Source organism: Phalacrocorax aristotelis, chromosome 4 (genome assembly GCF_949628215.1).
Source record: "Phalacrocorax aristotelis chromosome 4, bGulAri2.1, whole genome shotgun sequence".
Lineage (NCBI taxonomy): Eukaryota > Metazoa > Chordata > Aves > Suliformes > Phalacrocoracidae > Phalacrocorax > Phalacrocorax aristotelis.
Window position 1 is genome coordinate 54,636,674 of NC_134279.1, and position 21,496 is coordinate 54,658,169.

A 21,496-nucleotide genomic window follows, 5' to 3' on the forward strand; every position below is an offset into this window, starting at 1 on the left:
CGCGGCACCGCGGCCCGGCGCGGGGGGGATGAATGGACGGACGGACGGACAGACACCCCCTCGGCCGCCAGGTGGCGCCGCCCAGTGAGGCCTTTCCGCACCGCCGCCGGTAAGGACCGGCCCCGCGGAGCGGAGCAGAGCAGCACCGGGCTCGGGCTCGGCCCCGGCCGCCTCCCTCCCCGCGCCGCCAGGGGTCGCCCGCGGGTTCCGCCGCGACGGTCAGCGGCGGCAGCGGAGGAAGATGGCGGCGGCCGCCTCCGAGCAGGTCTGTCCCTGCCGATGCGCAGGCACGGGGAGGCGGCCCGGCCGCCCCCGCCGGGGCGAGGGGGAAGCGAAGCCTGCCCCGCCGCCCGAGCGGCCGCTCCCACCGAGGGTCGCTGCTTGTGGAGGGGGACGCTCGGGCGGGGGCGCCATTTTCGCGGCGGCTGCCGAGGCCGGTTCGGTGCCGGAGCCCCCCCGGCGCGGCGGGCGTGCGGGGCTGCTCCGCTGCCCCGGCTCCCCACCGCCTGCACCAGCCGGGGAGGGAAGAAACGGCGCATGGACGGCGTTTCCGAGCGGCGGCCAGCGCTGTCCGGGACGGGTGGCTTTTGCCGGGCGGGGGCAGCCGCCTCAGCGGGGGAGAGGCGGCCCGAGCCCGCTGGGACGGGGCGGGACGCGTTACAGTCACGCCGTCCGGCCCGTAGAATTTCTGACGAAGGGAAAAAAACAAACAAAAAAAAAACCAAACCCAAAACCAAACAACTTTGTGTTTTCGAAATACAGCGTTCTGGCGTTTCTGCACAGGAACGTAACCGCCTGGCGCAAATAGGTGCTTGCCGCGGCAGATATTTATAGGACTGCGCCGCCGGCCGCCCCGTTAGGCTGGCACCAAGTACGGCCGGGCGGCGGCAGGGTATAAATAAGACCAGAGCTGAGGCGCGCCCGCGGGCCGAGGCGGGGGTGAAAGCTGAATTTGTCGGGAGGGTGTCGGGGTGTGCCTGTCGCCGGGCGCGGGGCCGGCGCCGGCGCCCCTCAAGCCGGAGGGACGAGGCGGGAGCGGAGCCCGAGGGCGCCTCCGCGGGCCGTTGGAGCCCGTGGGGGTGCGTGGGCGGCGGCGGTAGGCAGCGAGCCCGGGTTCCTGAGGGGTCCTGTACCCGGCCGGGTGCCGAGGGAGCGCTGCCACGGCCCCGCGGGTGCTCCAGCGCTTGTTCCAGCAATCGCCGTTCCGGCCGTGCGCTCCCGGCCCTGGCGCTGTCTTCCCTTGCGCTGCCTTACCAGGTGAAAAAACTACTTTGGGGTTTGTCTCACCGTCCCACCCTTTCAGGAACACGGTGTCCCCAGAACCAGGTACTTGCCGTTCTGTTGCACAAGATTTCCGTTTCCTTCTCCGCAGAGCACAGACCTCTCAGCTTCCCTGCTTGGCAATTCTGAGTTTGTGCAGGGTCGGAGTGGCTTCAGAACATCATCGAGGAAGCCCCCCCATAAACCTGTTCAGGTCAAGCACGTTCCTCAGTACCATGTCCTTGTTCTTTGGCAACAGAAGAAAACAAGACATTTTTACCTGTTACATCAGTATTGGTACATACAAGTGCAGTAAATTTAACGTGCAGCTTCAGGATTCATTTCAGATGAACAGACTTAATCCCATCAAAAATATCAAGTCCTTTCTTTGAAGAATTGAGCCCTTAAATAGCAACCTGTTCCATTCAAGGGAGATGGAACAAAATTTTGGACAAAATTACGTCAAAGGTTTTTTTCCCCTATTAATATCTAGAAGTTTCCTATAGATGTTAATTTGTTACATTGATGGGATGTCCCTTGCAATCAAGTCACTTCAAATGATTAAATCAAAGCTAGGCTGGCCAAGTTCCCCATGCCAGGTTTGAATCCTTGCAGTATTTTTCTTAATGCTGCATGCAGGCAACAGAAGTTGAATGCATGCCCTGTGCTATCAAACTAACTTAAAACCTGTATCCACCGCACTCCTTTTGGATAAACTTATTGAGACTTTTTCCCGCATTAGCATGGAGGGAACTAAAGTCCTGTGTGTTGGTAAATGACCTGCAGGATTATGTCCTGTATCATCCCCAAGAGGTAAAAACTTGAAGTTCTTTACAGCTGGATTTTTGGGTTTTGGGTTTTTTTTTGTTTGTTTGGCTTTTTTTGGTTTTTTTTCTTTTTTTTTACTGCAACAATGTTATTAATAATTCCTATCTGTCATGATAAAATGAGATATAAAAGCATATATTGTCTGAAAATACCTGGATTTTAATTTTAGTCATTGCATTCACAGAGATTGCAGTAGTTGTAAATATGTATTCTAAGTACAAAGTGGCAGACAAATATAATCTTGAACATGATATCTAATATATTCCACTAGTAAATTCAAATATATTATTTTTGCATTATGTATATATGTGTCATTTTGGTGGATTTACATGCCTTGTAACAGCTAATCTGTGCTTTGTATTACAGCAAAGTTCTAACGGCCCGGTGAAGAAGTCTATGAGAGAGAAGGCTGTGGAACGCAGGAATGTTAATAAGGAGCACAACAGTAACTTTAAAGCAGGATACATTCCAATTGATGAGGACCGTCTCCATAAGACAGGGTTACGTGGCAGGAAAGGCAACTTGGCCATTTGTGTGATTGTTCTTCTTTTTATTTTGGCTGTCATCAATCTGATTGTGAGTATAATACTTTGGCTGTAAACAACATTAGGATGTATTTAACTTTGATGGTTTATTAGAGAAATAAAACTTATTCCAGTATGACTGAGAAGGACTTAAAATGAAGGAGATTTCTCATTTTTCTCCTTTGGTTTGGTGGTTTTTGGTGTTTGTTTTTTTTTGTAGTCTGAGCAAGATTAGGTGGAAGAATCTTAAGAGTTCAGTCTTGATTATTTTTGTTATCATGGTCCCAGCAAGGAACCTACCATTTATGCAGCACAGAATTATGAACCTTGAAAGTGTCTCTCCATTCCCAAAACTCAGTAACAGCAAAGGTGTGAAGTGTTGTTAGTACACTACTAATGCATTCAGGATAAACTGTTACACCAGGAACATTTTACATATAATAACAGAGCTGCACGTGAGCGTTCAGAATTAATCAACCACTGCACTTTAAACCTTCATTGTTGTAATTACCACCTTTTTATTGCTTGATCAATGAGAAGTAATGAATTATTTTTCATAATTGGACATCCACCTGTGAAGGTACTTTCTTGTAGTTGAAGGGTAAGTATATCCTGAGCTGAGCTACTTTGTTTAGCTAACGGTACCACAATTACCCTTAAACAGGAGAAAGACTTAATTATGGATGTGATTTAATTTCAAATATATTTATATTTTACATATACACAAATTATTTTAGTTGACATTTCAGATGAGTCTAAAAAGCATGTAAAATGCTTTTCATAATTAAATGTGTTCTGATGCTTCCAGTAGGAATTAATCAGACTAAAGTAAATTCACACCTAAAGCTCATTTAAACACTGGCATTAATAATTTTTTCAAATAAAACATCTAGTTAATACAATATTTGTTGTGGAAAGAGCCAAATGATCAAAGTAATCTTTGAAAATGTGTGTTTCTCTTTCAGATTACACTAGTTATCTGGGCCGTGATTCGAATTGGTCCCAACGGTTGTGACAGTATGGAGTTCCATGAGAGTGGCTTGTTGCGGTTTAAGCAAGTTTCTGACATGGGTGTTATACATCCGTTATATAAAAGCACTGTAGGAGGCAGACGTAACGAAGATTTGGTGATCACTGGAAATAATCAGCCTGTAAGTTATATCGTGAATTGAAAGTTTGTGAGCAACGTTATGGAATTACACTCACATTATTAATAAACATTAAATTTGAAACATCATTAACTTCATGACTTTGTTTCTGAAGATTGTATTTCAGCAAGGAACAACCAAGCTCAGTGTGGAAAAAGACAAAACTTCAATTACCAGCGATATTGGCATGGAATTTGTTGACCCACGGACACAAAACACCTTGTTCAGCACAGACTATGAAACTCATGAGTTTCATCTGCCAAATGGAGTTAAAATCTTGAATGTACAAAAGGCCTCTACAGAGAGGGTATGTCTCTTTCAACTACCTCTTACTTTTTGTAAAAGCTCATTACAGAATTGCCTTAGTTGTAGAGTAAGAAAAAGTTTACTAATCCCATCTTTCAAGCATGTGTAGAAATTTGACTAAGTGTAGCTAAAAACACAGCTCTTAAAATGTAAATCACTCTAAAAATTAGAACACAAATTAAAACTGATGTCTCTAAATGACTGTAATATCAGGAATACTATTCTAACTAGGCCTGTGTCTCTTTTTATTAAGCATTTATCCATTTGTGCATGGATAACTGTTTCAGAAATAGAATTTCTATGAAAAACTTCCCTGTTTCTTGTAAGATCTTATGAAAATAATTACCAGGTCTTCATGTATCATTTTCCTTCAACTGGAGGTAAATGTTTATACAATGAGAATTTCAGAAATCAGAGCAGGAGTGTAGAGAACAATCACAGCATTACAGGAGCTGCGTCAGTTCATGGTTTCTAGGTTAAACAAGTACTTAGTTTGGTTTCTACATTAAATGTGCTTTATTTATCAGAAAACTAAAAAAACTATATGTCAGTGTTTGTACATTTAAAATGTTGATCTTAATGTCAGACTAAAATTTTTTTCTGGCTTCTCATCACTCCTCATAAAGGCTTTACAGAGAGAGTACAGTGCATAGTTCTTTGTATAACATGAGTAGAGTGGTATCAGTGGTTTTACAGAGGGTTGAGTGTGCCTTAGGAAGGATCGAGCAATCCTGTTAAGAATGAAGAGAATTTAGTTTGCTCTTATTTGCGTTTCCTCTGCAAGGCTAACAGTTAAATAGCAGGTTCTGGGCGGAAAAAAACCAACCAAACAAAAAAAACCCCACCACCCGAACCTACAAGTACATAGGAGGAATAGATTAAATGAAAACAGAGGGATTAGTTTACGTAATCTGTCCTAACAGGAAGCGTGTATTTGGTATGAGTGTTAAATGTGTATCCCATAAAATTGTCATATGAATTGTTATTTTTATCACATAAATAAACTATTTTACATACCTTCCAAAAGTAAGTAAACCTTGTTTTTAAATGTGAATGTGGAAGATAACAAATGGGCAGAAGCTTCTAGGCATAATGGCAGAAGTGCAAAAAGTACATTGAAGTTTTTAATTGTGTAACAATATTTTTGAAATAATTAAAGCTTAATTAAACACTTTTTTGTTTGTGTTCCTAGATTACCAGCAATGCAACCAGTGATCTAAACATAAAGGTTGATGGCCGTGCTATTGTCCGTGGAAATGAAGGTGTTTTCATCACTGGCAAGACCATTGAGTTTCGAATGGGGGGTAACATGGAACTTAAAGCAGTAAGTATTTCAAATCAGCATTTTTTGAACAGCTTAGTTTCAAATTCAGGCTGATAATAAACTGATGTAGCTTTATATGGTTTCAAATTTTATACTAAGTAGTCATGCATAAAAGTTTAGTTGCAGTCAGTGTATTTAGTAGGATTTTAAAAGTCCGTTTATTACTTTGCTGTTAATTAGTGGTTCAGTAGTTTTCAGATAACAGCAATTTACTACTGTTAGGATGCTAAAAACCCACAATGCAATTAAAGCTAAACTGTTGGCCTCTGTGCTGGAACCAAAGGGAATTCATCTTCTCTTCTGGAGGCTTTACTGGGGCCAGCAACCTTTGACAGAGGAGCAGAACATGCAGTTAGGAGCAGTACCTTCTGTGCTGCCACAGTAAGGCTCGCCAGCATTTGTTTAAGATTTTTTTAAGATTGTTAAGACTGCAGGGCATATGAAATGATGGAGGAGGCTGAAGGAGGGTAAAAAAATAAAGATACATACACTTTTATTTCATGTGTGAATTCAAACACCAATTCCCGTTTCACATCCATATTTTTAGATTTACTGCATTTGCTAGTAGGTCTGTGAAGTGAAAAGCCATGCTAGTGCTGTGTCTCAATATCGATCTACCGCTGGAATAGCAGAGTACATTGCTGACTACAATTGAGAAAGTCATGGGTGTTATTCACAAATTTAATTAAAAAATGAAATCTTGTCATATGAATTCTTTTTATGCTGTGGATTTCTACAGCCATCCTAAAGATGTCATCTATTCATTAAACCAGCTTTTTCAAAAACAACCTGCCTTGTTTAAATTAGAAGTTGTACTTTTTATTCTTCCTGTTAATAGGAAAACAGCATTATCCTGAACGGAACTGTGATGGTCAGCCCATCGCGACTGCCAAGTTCTTCTTACGGAGAACAGTTTAATAATGGCAACTGGCTGCGTTTCAAGCTCTGTATGTGTGCGGATGGGACGCTGTTCAAGGTTCAGGTGACAGGTTACAACATGGGTTGTCAGACGTCTGTCAATCCGTGTGGAGCCATGCGTTAAAGCACGAACCACTACCAGGAGAGTTCTCTTTTGTGTTTACATATATTTGTATGAAGTAATTGCATGCCTTCAAGGATTTCTGGTTTTACAGCAGTTTATACTAACATTTATTACATAATATTTTAAAGCAAAGGCTGTTACACTCAGCAGTATTATGTCATCATCCTGTTAGCTGTAATAGTGGCACTGACTTAATAAGCTTCCAGTGTACATGCATACTGAAGTACCTTCCTGAATCAGGATCAGTAGAAGATATTTAAAGAACGTGATCTCAGCGACAATCTTGACTGCCTTCGGTTGCCTTTAAAGGAGGTTTTTGTCCTACATCCCAAGACCTTGAGGGCTGCTGAGAACACAACTTCGATCTGATGAAGTACTTCAGCAGGAATGTTGATCGTTGTTGGAAGCGGAATTGCCTAGGATGGCTAAAGTGGCAAATCTTTGTCTTCTCTTCATTTCTTGCCAAAGGTTGATATAATGATTTCCCCCAAAATTATGTGGTTTACCATATGTGTACTAAGAGAGGGGTAATGGCAGATTCACTTTAAAATATTGAATTATTTCTGCCATATATTCTTATGTAGTTAAAAAAATTATGCTAGCATAACTAATATTTGCAAATTAATATCAAGTGTGGAAATGTAACTTCAGTTTTGAAATAGTCTTGCAATTATTGAGGTGTTGCTTGAGCTCCCATTCTATCTGTGCAGTTTAGGCATTTTACAGTTGCTTCATTTGTGAAGTATTTATAAAAAGTGTTTATATTAGAAGTACATTTTAAAAGATGTACTTATAACTTGCTCACTACCCAAAAAAAGTGTTTTCCTGGTTGCTTCAATATGACAGTGTATGAATCCATTACTCAACGGGTAATAATCTAAAGCATGACTGTAAGCAGCGGTGTCTGAGATCAGATCCCTTTTTCCCCATACATGTCAGTACTGATGCACTACCAAGAACCTCAGAATTAAATTCTGAAGTTAAACTGCAGGTCTGTAATTCTAAATGTGATGGTGCTGGTTCCTATGACAGCGTATCTAACTTTGTCAACAGTGAAAGGGTGTCCATGGTGAACTGGGGCCTTATAGAAACTGTATCACCTTGGAACCGCTTCTGCAGAGGTGAGGTGTTCTGTACTAAAAATAGACCAGCTCATTATAAGATTCCTCCTTTCCTCACCCCATGTATTTCTTCAGTTTAAAATAGTTTTGTTTTGCAGTAGCATCAAGTAACCTTCATGGAGGTCACAAAGGTGACTTTGAAAGTAGCTTTTTGACAAGTTTTTCTAGATAAGCACACACTTTTCTTCCTAAAAGTTGTGCAAATGTTACACATTAACTTCAGAATTTGTCATTTGTTATGGGAAGATAAACTGTCTGCTCTTGGTACGTAGAATTCCACAAAATACAACTCGGCTCCTGCTGCAACAAGCACTTTGTATTGAAGGTCCGAATTCCTGTATTTACTAGAAGTCAGTAAGTCCTCATGCAGGGTGCGTGTGGGTGGAAGTGATTTCTAGAGGGGGAACCTTAGGTCAGGCATTACGACACACAGGAGGTCGGAGGGGTCACGTTTCCCTCCTTGCTCAAAGCCAAAGCCAGATTTTGATGCTCAGTAGTTGTTGGGGTTTGTCGGGGCAGGGACAGCAATGAAGCTGTTCTAACAAAAGTAGAATAAACAGAATAAAATGTAGCAAAAGCCATTGACTTGGTCACATTAAAGATTATGGGAAAGTACTAACATTTTGCACACTGCCTTCAGGAACTTCATAGTTTTACTAGAGTTAATATTTATTAACCATTTCAACCCACATTTTGCTGAAAACATGCACACATCCTTGCTGCTACGTAGGGCCTCAATTAGTATGTATTACAGGTAAGAGGAGGAACTAAACTATAACATTTTTTAGAATTTTCACTCTCATGCTAATGGAATTTTGTCACTTTATTTTTATATGTATAAAAATATATACATACACATAAAAACACAAGCAGCAGTATCCTCAAAGCTTGAAATAGATCTTGAAAATGACAGATACTGCCTCGGTCAAGTAGGTTACACACGAAGAGCATGTTAAAGCTCTTCTCTGGTTAATACTGATATGCCTATATGCTAGTACTGGATTCTTGTACTTACCAAGAGTTCTTTTTAAAATACTGTAGGCAACATAGCTGAAAGATTTGTCACAAAGGTACTCTTAAACCATGGTCTGGAAAATTGGTTTTGAAGTGTGGATTTTTTTTGTCAAAACAGAGCAAAACTGATCATGCAAGTACCAAATGAAATAAATTACCAATTTGTTAGCCACTATTTCTGTATTGTTAATATATTTTGTTGCCTTCACGACATGAGAAGTGTTGGCACCACACATGCCTTCTGTTGTGCATTTATTTGTTGTCTATTTTTCTAACTGCCTAAGGTACATTTTTCTATACGTATTTAAAACATTGTGCGGCACATTATTTATTTCAGTCCCGCAGATGCACTTAAGATTCTGTGTGTTTGAAGTACATTCTACATGCCTCTGTGTAAAATACCACACTGGGTGCGTTGATGCAACTTACACGTGAAGAGTTCTCAGCATGTGTAAAGGCGGCGCTTGTTTCAGTAGGTGAACGACAATTGAATTTCTAATCTTTGTTTTGAAATGGAACAATAAATTCTAAGATGTAACTGTGGTTCAGAAGTGTCATTTGGAAGAATACAGTTTTTCATTAAAAATACATTGTTGGGATGTTGACAGGGAAACCACTATTTTATTAACTGTAATTACGGAAATCATTCCACACCTGTTTGTCATGGATTGTATCTCGTGGACTTTGCTCAGTGGCGATTGCATATGACACCTGAAGCAGAGTTCAAAAGTCTCCACTCTTGTTAGTTCATGAGTTCCTGAGAAGCTGTGTTTCTCAACTGAAGGGCTGGAAAGGAAGGTAAAGGTTCAGATTTTTTTTGGGGGGGAGAGGTGCGGGAGGGGGAAGGTTACCAGTTTATGAATGTCCTTTTTGAAACATACCTAAGAGTCCAAAACTGTATGTTTAAGGCAAAACGTTGGTAGTGCTCTGGGTATTTGGTATTGATTTCTCTTAATGTCAAAGTATTTCCGCTTTCTGTTTAACTCCTGTTATGCTGAACTCTGACTATTTTTACATTTTACATATAGCCACTATGGATAACCTTCACTTGAGTGTCATAGCTGTGGCCCTTTACTTTAATCTTCCTGGATCAGTGGGAACCAAGTCACAGCAGATTCTTCGTGATACACATCACCGCTCAGACTGCCGGTGGCATGGGGAGTTCTCAGTGAATTGTTCTTTTACCGGAATATCTACTATTCCAGATGTATCGCAAACAGCAATGACAGCTGATTTTAGTTACAATAATATTAAAACTTTTATGTCCACTGATGGAAGAAATGAAGAATGGATGCTGAAACATCTGAATCTCAGTAACAACCTGATTTCTGAACTCTCCTTAACTACTTTTAGAAATTTACCCATTTTAGAAACTCTAAACCTCAATGGTAATGCCATGCACACCCTCACACTGGACGTACCTACGCCTACACAGGGGTCTAAAAAGCCTGGGAAAGGCTGTCATCTCCTGCCTGCTTTGAAAGTATTGTCAGTTGAAAGAAACAATCTTAACACTGTTCCAAGAGGTAAGCTTTCAAAACCTTTAAGGACCTCACTCCCAGGGGGTAAGCTGGGTTTGGATATTATTCGGTACGTCTTGCTGAATTCAGAACATGACAGGCTCGCTGACTTATGCGTAAGGTGAGGGAAAGTTCCACCTGTGCGCAAGTACGAACACTGAAGCAAACGGGTTGTTTTGGATTAGGTTGGGATTTTTTATACCGTCTTTGCAATCATAACGTCTATCAAATATAACCAAATTTTTCCTCTGAGAGTCCAAACAGTAGTTTTTTCTTGTTGTATACGAAGGGAATTGAGGATCTTTGGAAAAACACCAGCCTCCCCAATCCAGTCATGAACCTTAAGATCAAGGAAATCATGGATAATGAATTGCATACTACTCTTCAGAAGAAAGTCAATACTCTTTCAAGTAAAACTTGCCCCAAAATAAGCATTTCACAAAAACAGGAAAATACATTTTGTTCAGTCAAAACAGTGTTGCTCTATGCTGTCTAACACCCAACCAAAGTGACACCTTCTAGGAACAAGAGAGGGCTGTAAGGTTTTGATAGCCTTTTAGAAAGGGTTTGCTAGTCACTGAACTATGCCAGGCATCGTAGCCTTTCTGACAGCCTCTATGCTCATAAACAGATGGTTCACATTGTCCAAACAGTGTATAAATGAAGCAGAAAGCTGCAGTACGAGCAACGCTATCCTGTGTATTGTTTGCTGAATTCGGTTGATCTCTAATAACATCGTCAGTTTCATTAGCTCTAGATTTTTAGCATACTGGGGGCGGGGGGCAGGCAAACCGAAACCTCAGTTATCTCACAAAGTCAGACAAAGGGAATAATTTTGCACCTACACAGGATCCTCAAAGTTCTATTTTTCTCCTTTTTTGATACTAAATAATCCTCTGGCACGAAGGAAACCATCTCGCTTAATTATTTTGTAGTATCTGTAAGGTTCTCATACAGACAGTATAGAAAAACTTATAGAATATATTGATAGAGTTTTGATTCGTTTTGATAGATAAATATAACTACACATTATAGGATGCCTCCATGGGTCAGACAGATCAACCCTTTTCTACAAGAGAGTAAATTTTTAGATGTTAGAAGTCAAATTGCTATGCATCATACCACCATACTTCAAGTTATATTTAAATCCCATATTCATTTAAATACGTGTTCAGAAATTGATGATCCTCCTCCAATCCTTCACTAACATTCCTGGTTTTAACCTCTGCTAAGAAAACACAATCTGCCTTTCTGAAGCAGAGGGGTTTGGCCACAGAGAAACCCTTCTCACAACCGCCACCCCAGGTGCCAGGCTGCTGCCACACCACTGTCTATTTTTGGCGCAAATTTAGCTTCAGGGAAGCATCCGAACTACAATTCTTCATGCAGGTGCAAGGAAGAATTTATGAACTGCCAGAACTTCCGAATGCCTTTCCTATCAGCTACCTCTGGTTTACAGCAGGAATGAATCATTCCCTCTGCTTTTCACAATAAACTGAAAGACCAATTACTCAGCAAACAGCAACAGCAAAGTGGAATAAGAGATTTCCAGTAAACCAGATGACACCAAGGGCAAATTTTTAAGAACTAGTAGCTTCTCAGCAATGCTTTATGATCAAAAAATCACTTTAGAGTGCCATTCAGGTGTTACAAACTGTGGTGATGCTGAGTGTCCGAGCGCCTGCCTTCCCACTGGAACTTGCAGGCTGGAGCTTCAGGGGCTGCCTGCACAGCACCTAAGAAAAATCTCCAGCATTCAAAAGGGCTACTCGTGCAAGGCAGATGCTGTCGTAACTAGGATATGCTGAAGAACATACTGTCATGCTTGATAATTCACAGGCAGACAGGCATAAGCAACAACATGTTTTTGTTTTCAGTCAGGTTTACATCCTATGAATATGGTTCAAATAATTCCACATATGGAAAACTCCCGTGAACCTGCAGATGGCAGTGAATAGGAGATATTGTATCACCTTTTGCATCTCCATCTTTTATTTACAACTAACATATCTGGATTTTATAAACTGAGTATATTCCACCCTTTTCACTCCCTTCCTTTCCTACCTCCAATTCTCCAGAGAAGCAAGCTCCAAGCACAGAGATCACAGCCAGAATAATTTTGATAGCACAAAGGAACGTTACTGCTTTTATGGAGATGTGAATTTTTAAAACATGCATTGATTGTGAACGTATTAACGTGCCTGCTGTTGATGCTATTCAGCTTTTAGAATGGGACAACCACTGAATAGGAAAGGCATAATAACTCAAAGCCTGCAGCCACTCGTTGCAATAGACAGGAATGGAAGGAATTTTGTTGCAAAGAATTTCAAAAGCCACTTAATGCAATTGGGGAAACAAGAACATGAAGTGTAAAACAGTTTTGTTCTTCCTAGGACTAGGCCTGCTGCAGTCTTTACAAACTGTCCATTTGTCATCCAATGGCATACGACAGATTGATCTGAATGATTTTCAAAACTGTTCACAGCTGAAGGACATCGACTTGCAAAACAACAAGATAACTAAAATTCATCCAGACGCCTTCAGGGACCTCAACAAATTACAGGTTGTAAAGCAGTATTACAACTGTTTCAATGTTTTGTGTTAATCACCATTAAAGATGGCAAGGGTGACAGAGCAGTGGCACAGGCTGCCCAGGGAGGGTGTGGAGGCTCCTTTGCTGGAGACATTCAAAACCCACCTGGACACGTTCCTGTGCCCCCTGCTCTAGGTGTGCCTGCTCAAGCAGGGGGGTTGGACAAGATGATCTCCAGAGGTTCCTTCCAACCCCTGCCATTCTGTGAAAGATATCGATTATCAACTATTCGGCGTGACTATATTGGTCTTTGATTATTATATTAGTATACAATTCTGAGAACTAAAGCAAAGGGTAAAAATAATTATTTTCATATAACTTATATTTGCTTTTCATATATACGAAAACACAGACACTTGTAAATATACAAAACGTAACCATGAATTCACCATTTATCTATGCCACAAACCAATCCATAACTGGCTTAAACACACACACACATCCTTTTCTACCCCCATCCCTTCCATGGTGAGAGCCCTCCGGCTTCCCATTCGCACAGAGGTAGCCTACAACAGCAATATTCTAAATATACCACAATTTTAACTTTCATTTAAATTAAAAAGTTCAGAAAAATATTCTTTAAATCCTAACCAGATGTATTGTTCCTGTAACTGCAGAAGTGCTTGTATGCTAAATAAATTATATTGCCAATATTGCAATTAGGATGCCATTGTAAGGCTCATCAAACTGATTCTGAATTATTTCCAAACAGGTCGTGGATCTCCGTGAAAATGCTCTGACAATGCCCTTACCACAGATACTAATCAGTTTGAACTTCTTTCAACTTGAAGTGGGTTTCCCAAACAGTTCCTGGATCTTTAACTGCAGACTAAATGCTTTCAAACATTTATTTCATTTTCTTTTTGACTCCATGAGGAAAACATTGAGGATTTCATATAACAAACCTGCCGACAACTCACCAAAATCTCTGCTGTATCTTTCAAGTTTCCATTTAAACTGCAGTGACACTGTGTTGCTCAAGAGGGCTGTAATTCCAACAGGGAAGACATCGGTGCTGAACTGTGACTTGGACAATGCAAGGGGTATGTAAAATGGGGACTCTATCCATATGCTGCTAAAATCCAAGTGCATGCAGAATGATCAAAGAAATCTGGCTTATAAAGTGGATTTCTAAAGATACTAGTTAAAAATAACGCAAAAATTTAACGTACAAATCATTTCATTAGAAATTAGTATTCTGGTTAGAATATTTGAAAGCCACATCTCCCAAAAAAAGTCTTCATCATCTTCTTTACATTAAGCTAATAAGTGATGCCAAATTATACACAACTAAATTTCAACAAGTAGTACGTTGCGACTTTATCAGTTAATTTTCGAATGTGAGCAATAATAATTATTATAATGGGGCGGCACTTCTGGGGCATGTAGAAATCTGAGAAGGACACAATAGTGTTTCTATTGTTCAGTTACAGCAAAATGAAATGAAAGTTTATTTGCAAGAGAAAGGATTTATATTTCTTCTAAAAAAAGTACAGCTACTATAGCACATGGTTCACTTAGGAAATGAATTCAGCATTTATAATTAATGCACAGCACTCGAAGTACAAGTGACAAAATCTACAGAGCTGAGACTTCCCACACAGAAGGAAAGCTAAGACCAATCTCAGAGTAGAAGGTGTATTTGTGATGTGCCATAAGGCAAAATGGTTTAACCTTAATGGACTAATAGCCTTGAGGTGGTAAAGCTTTCCCCTTGGAACACTTACCGCCAAATGAAAATACATAGGGTCTATCAGAAGTGCCACCTGCTCTGTCTATTAACAAGGCAAGTCACGGAAGCTCTGATCACGGGATTAAAATCAACACACTGGATTGCACCAAAACTCATCTGGGAACGCAAGCAGATCCAAAGGCAAAGGTGTACATACAACCTTGAAACACATTCCAACAGCCAACAACCACCCACGACCCACACCAGCTAAAGTTTGGAACAATTGCTCAGTAGATACAAATATCTGTGGTTTTCCAACCTTTTGTTGCAGTCAAAGCAGTAACTACAGGAAAATCACAGTGGTTGAAACACTGAGTTAACTAGTGAAGTTTTACCTCGTAACTGCCCACAGTGACCATGGCCATGCTGGAGAACAGCTGGCTATGAATACGGATCTTCCGCGAGGGAGATCAGCAAGTGTTTCTAGCATGATCCAGAACATACTTAAATAATTTCAGTGACCTCCTCCCTCACCCATGCCATTTTCTCTTGTAAAGTCTGCTCTTAAGACCCCACACGTACTGTGTTTTAAATGGGGGGGGGGAATATGATGGTTTAACAGATACTTGGTACCATGTAAAATGATATGGATGGATAAAAAGAATGGATTTTATAATATTGTTATAATTAAAGATAGGTCAGAGTATGTTCTTACAGCCATAACTTGACCCTGCAAACCAAGTATCCTACACTTTTAAGAAAGATTTAATTTGTATTTTCTTTTATTTCAGGTAATGGTCTCTCTTGGTGGACACCTAAAGGCAGAATTTCAAAAGATAATAGTCTTCCTCATATGACACTGGATAGAATGAATAATTTAGTGATATACAATGCTGAGAAAACTGCTGAAGGGTTATATGTGTGTATTTTTAATACAACAAAGAAGAACTATCTCATCTACAATGTACAGGTGAAAGAAACGGTTTCAAAAGTTTTGGTTAGAAAAGCCCGGGACACAAATGCTGTTTTTAGACAAGGAAGAACAGAGCAAGACCTTGCCTTGGCTGTCTCCCTCTCTGTGCTCATTACATTTGTTTGTGCTTTTTGTCTGGGTGCGTTTGCTAGACCCTACCTTGTGAGCCTGTGGAAGCTCATGTGCAGGAAGAAAAATACAGGCTCAGAACATACTTACTCTAATCAAGCTTTTTCAGATGAAACTTTGAGCAGAAGGTGCTCTGCAAGCAAACCAACACATATGCAGTGTAATTTGTTCATTTGTGATGAGAGTTCTTCAAGAAACACATGCATTTTTCCTACAGAAACTTCTACTTTGTATGAAAATGTCATCGGTAGCAGCATACATGCACAAAATACTGAAGAAGAGTACCAGAAACAAAGCAATAATGAGAGCAATGCGAAGAACAACCCAGTGTCTTCAGACATCAAAACTAGTATCATCAATGATGAAAATATAAATGTTGATGATAACGGACTATTTTCTGTAAGGACAGATTACAAGGACAGCAATGAAGTAATGCCAAGAAAATTAATAAGCGATAACATTTCATTCTGGAAGGATTCAAAAGATGCAAATAATGAAGACTCAGAGGACAGCAGGCTCCCTGCCATTCCCTCCATACCCAGGAGACTGAATGCTGACTCCTACTCAAATCACACTGACTCTTCAGATTCGGATCTATCCTTCACGGGAGAGACTGACTTTCCATTTTCCAGAATACGAACACATACAGTTGCACAAGACTCTAGGAACAGCGAGGTAAGCAACAAGTCTGGTCTGATGCAGCCTGAGATCACAAAGGCTACACTAGATTCTCCCAAAAGAAAAGGTATCATTTCACATAATGAACCCATGAGCACTACAAAATCTATGTCTGGAAGGCAAAGCTGTGATGAACTTGGTCTAATCAGCAGCATAAATATAAACAGTGATGTGGGAGATTTTATTTTACCCAGTAGCTGCAAGAGAGATACAAATATTGAGACTTTAAGTGCCTACCAAACAACAGAAAACTCTCCTCTGACAGAGTACAACTCTAAAATGCAACATACAGATGAAAAACATGCTTCAGCAGATATATTTGGCGATAGTTCTTCAGATGAAGGGATTCCTTTCACAATGAGTGACTGTAGTTCTGTAGCAGACTTTGAGCTAGAACAACATGATGTCAGTGACAACCTGCCAGTCTGTCAGTCATCACCAGAGGCAGCCACTACGAACAGTGGAACTGAGAAGTTCTCATTACTGCTAGAGCCTCCAAACATTGCTGCTGAACTTCAGCATATGGGGGAAAATGAAGATGAGAATAATGCATATTTTGAAACCACTATTAATTGTGGATCAGACACCATCATGCCTGAAACAGCATCACTTTACGCTGATAAATGTAGTGACCGTGTAAGCATGTCAGATTCCAGCACGATTAGTTCTTCAAGCCAAGAAGTTCCTGATACTTTTGATTACTTTACTAATGCAGAGTCAACAGTACAAAACTCTCTCTCTGGTTCTCTCCACAATCAAACTACAGATTTTGGTTACACGTTACTTTCATTAAAGCATTCTCCCACATGTGACACAGATACAGAGCACACTCCTGAAGCAGCTGAATTGGAGCCGTACCAGTTTCCCATTGAACCACAGCATTCCCTCAGCTTCCGTCCCACTGAACAAAAAGAAAACGCACCAGAGGGAAGCACAGATGAGCACATAGATAGGAACTCCTCTGAAAAGGGTCACGGTGAAGTGGACATTACATTAAGAAGAAACATGAGTCCGTCTGAGGACAATGATTTTATTTTCACTCCCATTGATATTGGTTTGAATGAAATTATTAAAAAACCATCGCTACTACATTCCAGCAATGAATCATCTCTTCAATCTCTGCCTGAACACACAGCTGAAAATCATTTTATGGTTATTACAGAGAAAGACGACTTGCTACCACAGGGGAAGCAGGTGAACACAACTAAGGCTTGTGCAGATAAAATGCGAACAGGTTTTAATGAGAGAGACCGTGCTGGATACACAGAATTACAGGATACCAGCAACTGTAGTCTGCCCAAAGAAACACAGTCTGGCAATCTTATGGCAGATCTGCTGCATCTTCACTCCTCTGGGAAAACGCAATTGGTCTTCAACAGAGAAGATCGTTTCCAGCTGGATCAGAGTGACGAGGATGCATACTGCATCTCAGTCCCACAAGGCTTCTTCAATGAAAGCACACGTTACAGTTTGTGTTCATTCCCTCAAAAGCCTACAGGAAATATAATCTCCAAACGCACCGATTCTAGCCAGGTGGAGGATGACACTACTTTGACAGGACTGGAGAACAACTCTACAACTGCTGTCAACCTCCAAAATTCAAGTGAAAAACTCAGTCAAAAAAACCAGACTAATTCAGGACAGGGCCAGGTTTTTGTTAAGAAGAAAAGAGCATTTGATGGATTTGCTAATGTTTTGCAAAGCAGGAGAACAAACTTCAATAGCTGAGACACAAAAGTGTAATACTAAGCTCCCACAGTGTTTATGCCATATAGTAGGTGCAAAAATGATTGTGTCTTAAAATGAAATGTGTAGCTTGCAGTAACTGTTAGATACCAAGGGCTGTTTTGGGGGGGGTTCCTCCCCCCCCCAGTACAGCTATCTATCTGCCTTTACCTTCAGAAATCCAAGTAACGGAACTAGACTTAACAATGAGATGTCTAAAGCCTGGATTCATCCAATTTAAAAACTATCATAAATCCAAAGGGTAATTCAGGGCAGAAGCCATGGACTTCTAGGATACTCAAATGAGTGAACTACTCAGTAGTTATAACTGATAATAAAGCTTTTGCTGAGTTATAATAATAATGATTATATTTACTTTCTCATTATTGCTGGTACTAAGATATTAGTTTCCCTTCCAATTTTGCTTCTGATATGCACTATTTTGTTTCTCTTTGTCTAAAATAAATGTAACACTGAAATTATCATCACATTACTGCTATTATTGTGTTGTCCTGTGGGACTCACCCTATACAGTGAAATAGTACATAATGCCATCTTCCACTTTTTGAACTAAATTTGTGGATTAAGTGTCTGAATTCCCACAGTTTTGCAAAGATAGGTAGTCTAAGCAGTATTCAATTACATTTAAAAATTACTTTTTACCTTGGCAAGACATAGGAGTAACGAAACCCTTCTTTTTCAAAGAAACAGAACAGAATTCAAACCTTGCAGAAAAGTCAGTGACAGAGATCTAGCTACTGATGGGACATCACCTGTAGTTTGCAGATATGACGACATGGGCAGGGTAATTTTAAAAAAAAAAAAAAAAAAAAAAGACAACCTACTATTACTAAACCATAATTCCCTATAAAAGAGGATCCTATACCCACTTCAGAATTTTATTAAGAGGGGCAAATCAAGAGCAGCTCAAAACTGCTGTATTAGAATATCAATAGCTTGATAGACGTAACTTTTTCTAAACTGAAAGATAACAAATGTAAGATAAAATTTTCTCTGAATATGGCCCAAGGCCCTTTTAACATACACAGCGTCATTGATGTAGTCCTTGAAGGGGAATGTCATCACAATGGGGAATAGGCCCAGGTTCCCAGAAAATGCAGAAGGCTGGGCAGCAGCTCTGGGAAAACTCTTTATAAGACACAATTAATTCACTAAAAACTCCAAACAGAAGGAACACGTTTCAATGCCATCAGATGAGGAGCAAGTTCAATGGCACTGTACATCTTTGAAACTATCTTTAAAGAGAAAGCTAGGAAAGAACAAAGAGATGCCGAGAGAAGCTAATAGATTTTGTTAGCTTCACATACTTGGAACTAAAATAAAAAAGTATTGCAAAACACATAAGAGCCAAGTAAAAGTAACTGAAGGAGACCAGCACTGATACTATTTGATCTTTTGAAAAATATTTTCTTTACTGCTTTAAGTTCCTTCTAATAATTGTTTTACACATCTAGCATCACTATTATCAGTTATGTACTTACTGAGCCAAGTCACCTACGCTTAGATCGCCTACTGGTTTGGTTTGGGTTTTTTTCCTGGCTGATTTTCTCGAAATCTCTAACACAACTCAGAACAGATTATATGGCACTTTCAGGTGGGTGTTGCATGGATTTGATTTAGGTCACCACAGTATTTGCAAGTAGCTGCACTCAGTAACATCTGTAATTCAATTACAAGCAATGAATCTGCTGTCATTCACATAGATCTTCTTGCTTTCCAATTAGTTCTTGGAAGATTTCTAAGAAGTTTTTTTTTAAGAGCAGGTATTGGCTTCATTGCTTCGGTAGAAGCCCATTCCGGAACCAAGGATGAAATCATCATCTGAAGAAACTGATAGTGTGTCATCAAATTATTCATGAGTTTAAGGGTCTGATTTTGTTTTCTGTTTTCCAACACAGGAAAAAGTTTTACACATTTAGCTGTCCAAAATTGTTCATACAGTCTGAGTAGACAAGAACTAGATGACAAAACACTCAAATCTGCAAAAATCACAGCATTTCCAGAGATGTTAAAAATACAGTAACTCTAAAATAAAGTATGTTTCACAATACAACTCATTCCTTGATTGTAAAAATGTCTCTTATATACCTTGTTCTACTGCAATTTTTATCTCCTAATCCCCACAGTCTCAATACTTGTGTAATGCCTTGCCTTCTATTGAATTTAAGGCTGCTATTCTCAGAGAACAGTATGTAACATGAAAACCAACTGTGTTTTCAGAGGCTGTCTGGGAAGTAAAGCGCTGGGTAATTTGAGTGTGATTCCTCATAGGAACAGCTACATAGCCGCTAAGAGAAGAAAACAGAGCAGTATTTCCTCACCACCAGTGCTTTTCTTAGTACCCATAACCAGCTTTCAGGAAAGCTCATTATACGCAGAAGTTGCTTGTGGCCAAAGCAACTTTAAAAATGGAATACATAAAAAAAGTGCAGACTTGCTCTTTCTGGTATGTATGAGCCTTCAGGCACTGCGTTGACAGACCTCTCCAAGGTCTGTCACCTTTTGGCTGTACCAGCTGCTAACAAGTTAAGAAATCTAAGCACATAAGCAAGCCAATTCCGTGGATCGGGGGGGTAGGGTGGGGGAAAGTTATTTGGCTCTGCTGGTGTCTCATACAGAGCAACATTTTGTCATTTGCTTCTGCTACAGTTCAGCAGGCTTTCAAAATATATATTGGAAAATTATTTTTGCATCTTTTTGCTGATCACGGGAGCGCTGCAGTGGCGATGCAGACAGTATATTACTTGTGAGAAACTGTGAGTTTTCTAAGCCTCCCATTATGCCTTAAAGTTACAGAAAAAGGTCATCTGCTGTTCCCATCAGAGAAAATAAATCTGCTCCTTCATCAAGGGATTTTTAACACGTCACAATGTATTTCATTCTACCGTCAGAATATTGCTGATGTCTCAAACTTACCTTCAGATTTCTGCCTAATCTTGCACCTTTCCTTTGCTACTGATCACTCCAGACACTCTTATTATCACTTGTTCATTCAAACCCAAATACTCAGCTGCTTCTCCTTCATATTAGTTCCTCACTTCATTAGCAACTGCTCTGGAAGTTAGTTCAAAACCTTTTATATTTTCTGTGGCTTCCAAGCACTACTCTCCATACTCTGCTCCTCTCTATCCATCCTATTTCTCCATGCCCTTCCGTACATAATAGCTCCACAGCTGCCCTCCCCCGTCCCCATTCACTGACTCCCTCCGAGATTTTATCCACTCCCTTTTCTTTACATTTCAGCTGATATCAAGCCATTATATCTTGTTCGCATGGAAAACTTCACTAGCTTAGCTGGTTTGGTCACTGAGAATTTTCTAGAATACCCATACTAGTATAAAAACAGTTGCATTTATAGGGGTGTAAGTGTACATCATACAGACACCACCTTTTTTTTCCCCTCCTGCATAGCAGTTACAGTTGCAGAGAGGCGTAACTGCAACTGCTCTAGGGATGTTAAAACTTCTTTAGCTTGATCAGTTACTTCAGGTAGTAACATAAGTCTTATCTGAACATGAGTTTTGCTATCACAGCTGATAGTGGGTGAACAGACCAAGCCACAGAATAGGCTCAATAAAAAAAGGTGGCTGAGCATATACTGTATGAATTTGTACATGA

At 40.2% G+C, this 21,496-nt stretch overlaps 2 protein-coding genes across 4 annotated transcripts; both read left to right on the top strand.

Annotated features, from left to right (window-relative positions):
* Positions 1-133: 133 nt before the first annotated feature.
* On the top strand, positions 134-9,110 carry SGCB (sarcoglycan beta). Of its 2 annotated transcripts, none has more exons than XM_075091546.1 (6): positions 134-265; positions 2,455-2,664; positions 3,578-3,763; positions 3,876-4,067; positions 5,259-5,390; positions 6,229-9,110. In XM_075091546.1, exons 1-6 carry the CDS (start codon positions 242-244, stop codon positions 6,430-6,432), a joined length of 948 nt encoding a protein of 315 aa, XP_074947647.1. In that variant the 5' UTR covers positions 134-241; the 3' UTR covers positions 6,433-9,110. The 2 variants fall into 2 exon arrangements, with proteins under 2 accessions (XP_074947647.1, XP_074947646.1); XM_075091545.1 differs by lacking the exon at positions 134-265 and adding an exon at positions 1,123-1,326.
* Positions 9,111-9,167: 57 nt separating this feature from the next.
* LRRC66 (leucine rich repeat containing 66) lies at positions 9,168-18,343 on the top strand. 2 transcript variants are annotated; one of them, XM_075091503.1, is made up of 5 exons: positions 9,289-9,365; positions 9,596-10,093; positions 12,481-12,650; positions 13,393-13,723; positions 15,144-18,343. In XM_075091503.1, exons 2-5 carry the CDS (start codon positions 9,601-9,603, stop codon positions 17,858-17,860), a joined length of 3,711 nt encoding a protein of 1,236 aa, XP_074947604.1. In that variant the 5' UTR covers positions 9,289-9,365; positions 9,596-9,600; the 3' UTR covers positions 17,861-18,343. The 2 variants fall into 2 exon arrangements, with proteins under 2 accessions (XP_074947603.1, XP_074947604.1); XM_075091502.1 differs by having other exon boundaries at positions 9,168-10,093.
* The last annotated feature ends 3,153 nt before the right edge of the window (positions 18,344-21,496 follow it).

Excerpts from the sequence above, each read along its gene's own strand:
- SGCB (XM_075091546.1), top strand. The coding sequence starts at position 242 with ATGGCGGCGGCCGCCTCCGAGCAG. Across the intron at positions 2,665-3,577 it reads TGGCTGTCATCAATCTGATT|ATTACACTAGTTATCTGGGC; the intron begins GTGAGTATAATA and ends TTTCTCTTTCAG. Across the intron at positions 3,764-3,875 it reads TCACTGGAAATAATCAGCCT|ATTGTATTTCAGCAAGGAAC; the intron begins GTAAGTTATATC and ends TTGTTTCTGAAG.
- LRRC66 (XM_075091502.1), top strand. The coding sequence starts at position 9,559 with ATGCTGAACTCTGACTATTTTTACATTTTACATATAGCCACTATGGAT. Across the intron at positions 10,094-12,480 it reads TCTTAACACTGTTCCAAGAG|GACTAGGCCTGCTGCAGTCT; the intron begins GTAAGCTTTCAA and ends TGTTCTTCCTAG. Across the intron at positions 13,724-15,143 it reads TGACTTGGACAATGCAAGGG|GTAATGGTCTCTCTTGGTGG; the intron begins GTATGTAAAATG and ends CTTTTATTTCAG.